At 35.3% G+C, this 12,693-nt stretch overlaps 1 protein-coding gene across 3 annotated transcripts in view; it reads left to right on the top strand.

The window, feature by feature from the left end:
• grin2bb (glutamate receptor, ionotropic, N-methyl D-aspartate 2B, genome duplicate b) overlaps positions 1 to 12,693 on the top strand; it is a 205,338-nt gene that overhangs the window by 168,339 nt on the left and 24,306 nt on the right. For all 3 annotated transcript variants that reach the window (XM_049469740.1, XM_049469742.1, XM_049469741.1), the window contains exons 10-13: positions 1,210 to 1,363; positions 5,062 to 5,187; positions 6,811 to 7,040; positions 10,915 to 11,075. In XM_049469740.1, the coding sequence (XP_049325697.1) occupies positions 1,210 to 1,363; positions 5,062 to 5,187; positions 6,811 to 7,040; positions 10,915 to 11,075 (671 nt within the window). The remainder of the gene's footprint in view (positions 1 to 1,209; positions 1,364 to 5,061; positions 5,188 to 6,810; positions 7,041 to 10,914; positions 11,076 to 12,693) is intronic.

The raw sequence follows: 12,693 nt of genomic DNA, 5'->3' as shown, positions 1-12,693 counted from the left end.
TGGTTATGTTTGTGTCGCTGACCCTGACATATAATGTTTCTTACAGCACTTTTTAACTCATGTTTAAGTCCCTCAGTAACATCTATTTAACATCCTAATAGCATAGGACAGTGTTAATATGTGTTGATCCATCTGACCCGTAGAAGTGCTGGATTAGTTCTGGAGATAAACTAGCTTCTTTAAAAAGTGTAATAAATAAATAAATTCATTAATTAAATGTTTTACGTTCCATAGAACTAGTTCTGACCTGGTTTCTAGAACAAAATGTTAAAATATACCTTATAAAATAAAAAAAATGAAATTAAAGTTTCTGTTAACTCTGATGTATAGGCAAGCCATCAACTGCGCAATGTGTCAGTCAGTGTGTCTTTGCTATCATAACAACGGGAAAAGTACACCCTTTATGACTCGAAATGTGCAAAGGGCATGTTCTAATTCTCTTAGTTAATTATTGGTGTTTTCGGGCACAACGTGAAATAAACCAGTTAGTGTGTCACTTGCTATTCGCTTTAAGATACAGGTGTGCTCTGACTTTGGCGCATTGCTATTTCAGCGGCGCAGCTACCTGCATGTGTCCAATGTTTCTTCTCATCAGAGGAGGAAACTGACCTGCTCGTTCACACTCGTTCATTCTGTTTATTGTGGATGTTACCATTTGCATAGCTGCCAACAGGCACACACTATGGGTTTGTGCATTGCTGCGTGTCTTAGTGTGCGTAACGAGCAAGGGCGTATTCACTGCCAAGATAGCAGTAAATGTTTTACTGTTGACGTGTGTCTAGGTTGTTTTTTTTTAGTCAGTGGCACACCTGTGTTTTTCGTTGCCAAGATAGCAATATGCTAGAAATGCCTTTACAAATATTTAGCAGGTTTAATATCTGGACTAGGCAGTGTGAAAAGTGTTGTGACTAGAAGTTCATGGATTTTTAAACAATACAGGCACACAACGTAAAAACAGGCTGTAAGAAAGTGCTCTGTGAGATCACTACTTAGTATTCTTAAAAAGTGCGTATAGTATATGTAAAATTACCTGAATTCTTGTCAGTGATGGCAAAGTAAAGGTATTTTTAGTGCTTTTTTTGTGTTTCTCTCGTTCTGTTGTTTTTTTTTCTTCTCCACTGTCTCTCTCAGTGGTGTAGTCTTGTAGGTCTGAACTGTCTCACCCTTTCTAACCTCTGCCTGTCTCTCTCTCTGTCTCCCATGCTGCAGGTGGTGTTTAAGAATGCCCACATGGCAGTGGGCTCTCTGACCATCAATGAGGAGAGGTCAGAGGTCATCGACTTCTCCGTGCCCTTCATAGAGACGGGTATTAGTGTCATGGTCTCCCGTAGCAACGGCACAGTGTCCCCCTCGGCATTTCTAGGTATGGAATAAACTGAAGTGTGTTCACGTCCATACTCTACAGACACACACACTGTTACCTTGATTCTGCAATATGAATATAAAATAATGCAAATTTCAGATTTGTTTAATATCCAACGAATTATCCCATTAACATTCCACTATCATTTAATCACTTAATATAAATATAATACATAACCTTCTTCCATAATTATAATATATATAATATTATTTTCAGAATTTTAGATGATGGCACAGCATATATTGTAAATGATTCAGTATCAGCTTTAAATGATTCATTAGGTAAATGATTCTGTATGTAATGTTAATAAATCACTCTCTACTACAAATAATTTAGTATGTATTATAAATGAATTAGTATCAATTATAAATGATTCAGTGTCAATTAAAATGATTAGGACTATACTAAATATGATTCAGCTTTTACTGTAAATAATTCAGCATCTAAACTAAATGATTCAGTATCTTCTATAAATGATTCATTACCAACAATAAATGATTCAGTATCTGAAATGAATGATTCAGCATCTATAATAAATGATTCCGTATCTACATTATATGATACAATATCTATACCAAATGATTCCTTATCTATATTGAAAGATTCAGTACCTATAATAAATGATTCATTACCTTCAATAAATGATTCAGGATCTACATTAAATTACTCCGTATCTACATTATATGATACAGTATCTATACCAAATGATTCCATATCTATACTGAATGATTCAGTACCTATAATAAATGATTCAGTACCTTTAATAAATGATTCAGGACCTACATTAAATGATTCTGTATCTACATTATATGATACAGTATCTATACCAAATGATTCCATATCTATACTGAATGATTCAGTACCTATACTAAATGATTCAGTACCTTCAATAAATGATTCAGGATCTACATTAAATGATTCTGTGTCTACATTAAATGATTCCTTATCTACATTAAATGATTTAGTATCTATAATAAATGATTTCATGTCTACATTAAATAATTCAGTACCTATAATAAATCATTCAGTATCTGCACTAAATGATTCTACATCTACATCAAATGATACAATATATTTAATAAATGATTTCATATCTACATTAAATAAGTACCTATAATAAATAATTTAGTATCTACAATAAATGATTCCGTATCTACATTAAATGATTCTGTATCTACTTTAAATGATTCCGTATCTACATTAAATGATCCAATATGTACTAGAAAGGATTCAGAGCTATAGATGTAACACTGAAGAATAAAAAAATAATAATTAATTTAAATTAATGACCAACTCGTGTTGAATAAAATCTCACAAAAACAGAGTGCGTAGGTAATAGTATAATAAAATCTGCAATGTATAATGTTATTATTGGATAATATAATTATCACTTACTTGGGTGAGTCAAATACAGTCATTTTGTACAACAACAGATACTGTATTACAATATATCTCTGCCGGTTGATTACTGATTTCTTTTATGGAAATGTTCCTGATAATTGCATTTAAGTATGCAAATTGGGCCTCCAATCAAGTTTGCATATATTTGCATATTTGAAAAAGCAGGAATCCAGTATTTGGATGAAACAGTATTGTTTATTTCATTGTGAAGAGATACTTCAGTGAAAGAATGGCAGATTAGATTGATGAAAAGGGTGTTTACTAACTGGCAGTGTTATCAGATGTTTCCAGTCCCTTTTCAGTACAAAATATAACTAAAAATATAGGATAGAGAAATACTGATTTCAATTGATTGATGTTTAAAGAAAGTTTTTTTTTATTATATAGTTATATTATTATTGTCAGTGGCATACAATTATTGTACAATTATATTAATAAATGGATCCCAATTATTTGTGAGATTTAATATCTACAATAGAAGATTCAGTTTCTACAATAAAATATTCATTTTTTTCTTATAGGTGATATAGATAATAGAAATAAACATACATACTATAAATGTTTCATCATCTACTATAAGTGACTTAGTAACTTCTATAATACATTTGGTATGTACTATAAATATTTCACTATCCTCTATGAATGATTCAGTAACTACTGTAAATGATTCTATAGACTACAAATGTTTCTATTGTAATGATTCAGTATCTACTATAATGATTCAATATCTTCTAAAAATCATTCAGCATCTATTGTAAATGATTTAGTATGTACTATAAATGCTTCAATATCTTCTATACATGATTTAGTATCTATTGTAAATGAATCAGTATCTACTATAAATGATTCAATATATTATATAAATGATTCAGTATCTATTGTAAATTATTCAGTATCTACTATAAATGATTCAGTATATATTGTAAATGACTCAGTATCTACTATAAAGGTTTCAGGGTCCTCTATAAATGAATCAGTATCTACTATAAAGGCTTCAGTATCCTCTAAAAATGATTCAGTATCTATTGTAAATTATTCAGTATCTACTATAAATGATTCAGTATATATTGTAAATGACTCAGTATCTACTATAAAGGTTTCAGGGTCCTCTATAAATGAATCAGTATCTACTATAAGTGATTCAATATATTCTATAAATGATTCAGTACCTATTGTAAATTATTCAGTATCTACTATAAATGATTCAGTATATATTGTAAATGATTCAGTATCTACTATAAAGGTTTCAGGGTCCTCTATAAATGAATCAGTATCTACTATAAAGGATTCAGTATCCTCTAAAAATGATTCAGTATCTATTGTAAATGATTCAGTATCTACTATAAAAGATCCAATATCTCCTATGAATGATTCAGTATCTATAGTAAATGATTTAGAACCTACTATAAAAGTTTCATTATCTTCTCTAAATAATTTAGTATCCATTGTAAATAATTTAGTATGTATTGTGAATTATTCAGTATCTACTATAGATGTTTCAGTATCTTCTATAAATGAATCAGTATCTATTGTAAATGAATCAGTATCGCCTATAAATGATTCAGTATATTCTATAAATGATTTAGTATCTATTGTAAATAATTTAGTATCTTCTATAAAGGATTCAGTATCTATTGTAAATGATTCAGTATCTACTATAAGTGACACAGTATAAACGTATAAATGATTCAATATCTATTGTAAATGATTAAATACTACTATACATTATTCTGTAAGTGCTATAAACTATTCTATTTAAACAATCTATTGTAAATGATTCAGTATTCAATACAAATGTTTCAGTATCTTGTATAAATGATTCAGTGCTTACTATGAAACATATGTTTGTCAGTTTTTATATTTAGGAATAGAAGTATGGGCCTTTAGGGGTTTAAATGGTTAATGCACGTGATTTTGAAGCTGTTTTAAGTGTGATTAGATGTTCACACACTTTTGGGTATAGTAAAAGTTTGCGAATTCACAAAACATGCTGAAATACAAACATTTACATTTTGTTATGTTAATATTTAAGGGAGAGTGCACTGCAGATTGAACATATCCCAAACTTCATTATTTCTTCTTGTAGTGTCTCACTTAAACAAGTCATTTCAAACTTTTGAATGCTGTGTATCCCTCTGTTATTTTTGTCACACACTCTCTCTCTCTCTGCCAGACATACATAATTAGCAAGTGGAAAGAAGTGGTGTTCCAGATATGATCACTTCTTCAGGATTCCTCAATGAGCACTTCATTAATCAGACCCTCTCCCTCTCTCTCTCTCTCTCTCTCTCACTCAGAGCCCTTTAGTGCTGATGTCTGGGTGATGATGTTCGTGATGCTGCTGATTGTGTCTGCCGTCGCTGTCTTTGTCTTTGAGTACTTCAGTCCTGTCGGATATAACCGCTGTCTGGCAGACGGTCGAGGTACGCACCCACACGCACTTCCATTTGCACAGTGGGAGAACACCTATTAAACACCCCGACACATTATAGCCAAGATGTCAGGACGCATCATGTATCCATGTCCATGCAAGCAATCTATGCTTCCTCTCAGCATATTGACCAGTGAGGTCATTGAGCATCAGATGTTGAGCATCTTTCACATAAAGAAGTACTTATAGTTAGTTATAGATTTTTAACCCCTTTATGTCCTTAAAATAAATAATAATATTCACAATTTGTTGAAACATTCATCTCTATCATGCATTTGGAAAGACTCAAACCTCAAAAACAAAAACATACTGTACATAACATAGAATTCCATAATTCCGTTCATCAAAACCTTTAAAACTTGTCACTATGGTGGACAAAAATGAATGACCAGGACTCCGATCAGTCTATTGTTCTTTTAAGAAAGCAAGATATTTTGCTAAGAAACTATTTTGAAAATATCTTACCATGTTATTAACTACTCTCTTCAGAGAGTAGCATAAACTGGATCTAACGTAGACAGATAAAGGAGTGGGAGGCCCCAATGCACAACTGTGCTGGAAGATAAATATCTTAAGGATGTGCAGTTTGAGACAACGATGCATCACAGGTTGTCAACCGACCCGTCAAACACCAATATCAACATCAGCATAGAAGAGGCAACTTCAGGATGGTGGACTTTGCCAAGAAAAAGCCATGCCTCACACTAAACTATATACATAATGAATAGGCTCAAATCAGGTTAGTTTAAATGGAGTCTTATGGAAAGTATATATGGTAACAAGGACAGAAAAAGGAGTGGAAGGCCCTGATGCACAACTATACTGTACTTCATGTCTGAATTTGTGGAATAAACTCAAATCAGTCTAGTTTAAATGGAGTCATATGGGGGGTATATATGGTAACAAGAACAGAAAAAGGAGTGGAAGGCCCTGATGCACAACTGTACTGGACTTCATGTGTGAATTTGTTGAATGAACTTAAATCAGGCTAGTTTAAATGTAGTCTTATGTGGAGTATATATGTTAGTCTTTGCTGTAGCATCAGAATATCGTGTGCGGTGATGGCGGCATGTAGATTAATTTGCTGTAAGCCTGAGGAAACAGAGCCCACTGGTTTCTTCTCTCGCCCACAGCCCCATGTTTAATGACACGCCTCCATTACATAAGCATGTTGTACCGTGCTGTAGCTTAAACACACTTCTCATTCTCTATAATTACTACATACTGGAAGGTCCCTCTGTGCCTCTCTCTCTCTCTCTCTTTTTCCTTCTTTCTTTCTCTCTCTCTCTCTCTCTCTCTCTTTCTTCGTCTAGCCCCTCTGACAGCTCTCTGCCTTTTTCACCTCAAGTTATTGTTGTTTCCACTTCTTCAGAACATGCTGACGCTTGCATCCATCTCGCTTCGCTTATAAACATCTCTTTTTGCCCCAATCCTCTCTCTCTCCCTTTCTCTCTTCCATCCTCTTTTCTCTTCCTTTGCCCCTCTACTCTTCTCTGCACTTCCTCTGGGCCTCTTTTTTTATTCTGATGCTACTGTTTTATTTTTTTCTTTCTTTCTTTTTTCTTCGTTGTTCTGTCTTCGTCTCATTTGGGCTATATCGCTCTTTCTGTTCCAGAACCTGGTGGGCCCTCCTTCACTATTGGCAAGGCCATATGGCTGCTCTGGGGTCTGGTCTTCAACAACTCTGTGCCTGTCCAGAACCCTAAGGGGACCACCAGTAAGATCATGGTCTCCGTATGGGCCTTCTTCGCTGTCATCTTCCTGGCCAGCTACACAGCTAACCTGGCCGCCTTCATGATCCAGGAGGAGTACGTGGACCAGGTGACCGGCCTCAGCGACAAAAAGGTAAACCATAGGGGATTTTCCCATGAAGCCCACCCTAAATGTGGGGCCTGTGTGAATAGCCCAACTGGGAACCAATGAGAACCAACTGGAACCAATGGGAACCAATGTTGGCCCCACAATGTTGGCTTCATTAGGACCAGTGATGGGACCAGTAAGGGTCCCTTTTGGGTTGTACCCTCCACATGGGGCCTAGATAGCACAGCTGGATACCATTAACAACACAGGTACAAACCCATTCAGGAGTTTCAGGGATTTCATACTTACCTGAAACCCACCTGAGACCCCTCATTGTAGACTGGAACACCAATAAAAAAAATAGGGTTTAAACTTCCAAGGACTTTCTTTTCAGTATGGATGGGATTTGGGTATTTCATAGTTAAATTGATCATTTTCACATTTATAATCAAGAGTATTGACACACTTCATGACAAACATCAGAACATATTATGAACTGTAAAGCTTTTACCTCGTAAAATTAAAAGCACATTTATAATGCAGTGGAAATGCAGTATTGATAAAAAGTGTCCTTATGCATTGCTGTTCTTAGCGATTTCAAGATCTACACGATCACTGTAGGCTTTAGTCCTCTGTTACACCTGCTGTGGCTCAACCAACTAAAGCCCAGGGTGGATTTTTACTTTCTGGACCTGGACTACCCACCACTGTGTGTACAGTAAGTAACTATAGATTTACATAGGATCTCCGGTGGATTTCGCATTTTGTAGAGACTCTAAGACTCTACAAGGTCACTGGCAAAACTGCATATGACACTGCAAATAGTGTTAATAGTGTAAAAATGTCTTTATTTTAAAATGATTTTAACTGTTTTCCGTGTCGCTTCCTCTCAGTGATGTTAGCCAATCAAAGGCGATATGTTTGCATGTATGAATATTCATGAGCAAGAGCAGAAATCCTATAATTTCTTCCTGCCTACTCCTCCACCAGACTAAAGCAACATTACACCGAATCACCGGAGCACTTTTTTTTTTTTTTTTACAAAAAAACAGCTTGAATGGCATTCATTCATACTAGAGATCTAAAACTAGACATTTTAAAAAATGAATAAAAAAAACGATGGAATGAAACCATTAAACATTAGTTAGAAAATTTTAAACTGTTCTTTTTTATCAATGATTAGCAAGAAAGTAGAAAGAAGTCTGTTTACAACCCTATTATGTCCTTGTTATGATTATACTTATCATACGTATTTGCTGATTCTTCTACAATAGACTTCAAGAGCTCTGTTTTGATTGGCTGGTTTACGTTACTGTAGTACTGTAGTTCACTGTAAGTCATGTAGCATAGCGTAGCCTAGCTTAACATGTCTTAGCAAGTAGTGTAAAAGTCAAGTTTTTGTAATTATTATTCCCAATTTGGGATGTTTTAGAACTGTGTGAGGTTAGATCGGAGGACAGCTCGTTAGCTTTTAGCCTAGCACCCACTCACTTCACTTCACTTGAAAAAGATATCTAATGGACTGTAACCTATATATGGGCTAACGGCATGTTTTATAGCCTCTTACAGCAACTGCTTTTCCTGGAAAAGTGTTATTGTTGTTAATCTTATGGCTGTGTATGTTTATCTTGTCCATAATAAGAATAAATATACAAATAAAAAAAAAAACAGCTGGACAGCATGAAAAATAATATGGCTCTGAATCGTGAGGTGATTTTTTAGACATGGACAGAGCCCAGTCCTGGACTGATTTTTAGAATGGAGAGTAGTTTTAGTCTAGGAAAGGATTAGCCTTGATATGGATCGGGGGAAACAAATCCTGAATGTGTTCAAGGTGTAAGCGAACGCAGTTAAACGGCTTGTAACTGGCCTAGGTGTTTGGCATGCGCCGGTGGTCGGCCGTGTTAATTGCCGTGCCTGTCTCCGCCGTTTCTGCGGCGTGTTCTTGCAGCTTAGCGTCTGGCCGTTAGAATTGAGAAATTACTGGGCTAATGGGAACTAGGTTACAGCTGCTAAAACAGGCAAGGAGAATTGACTTTGAGAGGCTGTTGTAGCCTCTGAATAATTGATGTGGTGAGATTTTGTTCTTTACTTTAAGTTGCACTTTATTTTTTTCATGTCTGGCAAAGCTTCTGGGTGTCAAGCGGATGTAGCAATATGAGTTTACAGGATACACTGACATGATCCCATTGTGAAATGAGGAAAAAAGATCTCATTCATCTTTTAAGGTCTGAAGCAGACGAGTGCCCACAGGTCAAATAGCTACGTTTTAGTGTTAATAATAGCTCCGTGCTTCTGGATGTTTAAACCTGGCTTTTTGCAATTTGAAGTTTTTGGGATTCTGTTATAGTCTTGGACCTAATCCTGATTACAGCACATTACAGTGAGGGAATCGTGCAGAAAAGTGCTTTTAATGTGAGTCTTTTAAGGGTGCATTTAGCTGCATTTAGTCCAGTTAAAACGGACTCTGCTTCATCTGCGCATTTGGTGTAGTTCATTTCAGCAGGTGTGAAATCAGTAATCATACTCAGGTTTTGACCAATAACACCGCACCAAGACCCGTAAGAGGAAGTGGTCACGGGTGGACCGGTTCCAAACGAACTCCAGAGTAATTTGTTTGTGGTGAGAATGTGATCCGGTCTCGATCCAACCCAACTATCAAATATACTCCTTTTATTTGAGCTAAATGGCTGTTCAGGTGCAGTTTAACCTGATATATTAGCCAGATACTTACCATAGTAAAAAGATACCAATCAAGGACATTTTGGTGTGTATAGGTTTGTGTCTGTGTGAAAACAAACCAAACGAGAAGGGAGAAAACACTCCAAGTAAACTCTTCAACTGATTCACACCAGAGAAACGAACTACAGGTGTGAAAATGCCCTTAATTCCAATTATTCAGATTGCACATGAGTGAAAACAGACTGTGGTACCGGAAATAAATGAATAGCATTTACAACAGCTTCCGCTATATGCAGCGTTGGGCATATTACTTTGAAAAAGGAATTAGTTACAGTTACTTCTCCAAAAAAGTAAGTGAGTCACTAACTCCGTTACTCCACTATAAAAGTAACTAGTTACCAGTAAAAGTAACTATTGCATTACTTTTGTGTTACTCGCCCCCTTTTTTTTGGATGCAACAAAATTTTTTTGATGTGTGAATGAGTATATACAGCTCTGGGAAAAAAAAAAGGCCACTTCAGTTTCTGAATCAGTTTCTCTGATTTAGCTATTTATAGGTATATGTTTGAGTAAAATGAATATTGTTTTTTTATTCTATAAAATACAGACAACTGTTCTCCCAAATTCCAAATAAAAATATTGGAATTTAGAGCATTTATTTGCAAAAAATGAGAAATGGCTGAAATAACAAAAAAGATGCAAAGCTTTCAGACCTTAATTAATGCAAAGAAAACAAGTTCATATTCATTAAGTTTTAAGAGATCAAAAATCAATATTTGGTGGAATAATTCTTGTTTTTAATCACAGTTTTCATGCATCTTGGCATGTTCTTCTCCACCAGTCTTACACACTGCTTTTGGATATATTTATGCCTTTACTCCTGGTGCAAAAAATCAAGCAGTTCAGTTTGGTTTGATGGCTTGTGATCATCCATCTTCCTCTTGATTATATTCCAGAATTTTCAATTTGGTAAAAATCAAAGAAACTCCTAATATTAAGTGGTCTCTTATTTTTTTCCAGAGCTGTATATATTCATATATTGGTAGATATATTTATACAGGCATCTGCTGACCCCTTTCTTTTCTAGACAGCTGTTGGTGAGGTATATATTCTGCTTCTGATTCTTTCAACTTATCCAATGAATCGATTCCTAATGTCTTTGTTTGTCCAGAGCTTTCACACTCTCTCTCTCTCTCTCTCTCTCTCTCTCTCTCTCTCTCTTTCTCTCGCCCTCCAGTTCCAGCGTCCAAATGACTTTTCTCCTCCGTTCCGCTTTGGCACGGTTCCCAATGGCAGCACAGAGAGGAACATCAGGAACAACTATAAAGAGATGCACAGCTACATGACCAGCTTCCACCAGAAAAACGTAAACGAGGCCCTCCACAGCCTGAAGACTGGGTGAGAGAAAAATAAAAAAACACAGAGAGAGGAGATGAGGAGATTGAGGATGAGCAGGCCTAAAAGAAAAAAAGAGGTGCGAGAGGAAAGAAAGAGAGAGAGAGAGAGAGAGAGAGAGAGAGAGAGAGAGAGGGGAAGGAGCTTAAGGATAGGATATGTATGTGAGTGAGTGGGTGGGTGGGTGTTCAATGGACTCACAGCTGGTAATAGCATCAAACTGGAGAGGCCTGAGGCTGTTTGTTTAGAAATGACTAAAGCACACATCTTGCTGAGACACTGAACTGACTGCTGGAACCTTTAATTCATCTGGACTCGTTTCTGAGACTCGTTTCTGAGACTCGTTTCTGAGATGTGGCGTCTCCAATCCCAATAAATTAGAACCAGCACACAAGCCTTCCCCGCTCCTCCATTTACACACTAGACTGTAGGGTGTTACGTAAGAGCAGGGACTAAAATACAGCACTGAAACAATACCGTTACCAAACTAAAATAGGACACGCACTGCTCTGCCAGAAGTGATGGGACACATATGTAATTGAAGAGCATGTGAGGTGTCTGGGGGGAAATGTTACAGAGTCACTACAGTTATTTAAAGGCTACAGTTATTTGATATTTATGCAAAAAAAAAAAAATTATATATATATACCCTCATAAGTGGACGTTACATTTCTGCTTCTCTGCACCATGATAATAAATTATTATAATAATGTTTTTAAACGTTGACCCTTTGGCCTCATATAGATGATACTGCCCATAGCAACTAGTGTTCACATAACAACATTATACTCAATTGATTAAAAAAAGATGGCAGGAATCCCAATCAAAAGTTTTTACAGCCAGTCCAGGTAGATAAATGGCAGATAAATTCAATTCTCATTTGATGTTTAAAAGTAGTTCATTTTACTTACTGTAGAGTTGGGTCCTTCTGATCCCAAATGGCAAGGATAATTTTTAATCGTTTTACTACTGTCCCCATATAAGGACATAAAAAAAAAAAAAAACGATTTCCTTTACAAAGACTAAGTTTAGATTTTTGATATTTGGAAGGTCCTGCTAATCTCAAATAGCTAGGATAAATTTTAAACACACACTAAGAAAAGGTGTGGGTCTCAGGAGGTGTATAGATATATATATAATTTTTATAAATAAAATATTTATTTTTATTTAAAAAAAAATTCAATTGCAGATAAATTGTCATTGTCTTCGTAAAAAAAGTTTGCATTTTTAAAACCAAAAGAAAAAACTAGTTTTAAATGCACAAACCGATAAACCAATAAGATACTTTAATAACTATATAAAATAAGAGCTAAATTAATGTATTGGTGTATTCATCATTATATTATATTAGGTTTTCATTTGAAAGCAATACATGTACTATGCTGATAAAAGGTAGTCACCACTTTACTGCATGGATATACAGCTCTGGAATAAAATAAGAGACCACTCAAAAATTGTTTTTTTTTTTTTTTTTTTACCAAATTGAAAACCTCTAAAATATAATCAAGAGGAAGATGAAGGATTACAAGCCATCAAACCAAGCTGAACTGCTTGAATTTTTGCACCAGGAGTAAAGGCATAAAGTTATCCAAAAGCAGTGTGTAAGACTGCAGGAAAATGT

This window comes from Astyanax mexicanus, chromosome 21, assembly GCF_023375975.1.
Source record: "Astyanax mexicanus isolate ESR-SI-001 chromosome 21, AstMex3_surface, whole genome shotgun sequence".
In the NCBI taxonomy this organism is placed as follows: domain Eukaryota; kingdom Metazoa; phylum Chordata; class Actinopteri; order Characiformes; family Acestrorhamphidae; genus Astyanax; species Astyanax mexicanus.
Note: the sequence above shows the minus strand (reverse complement) of the source record. Positions and strands in the feature narration are given on the sequence as shown.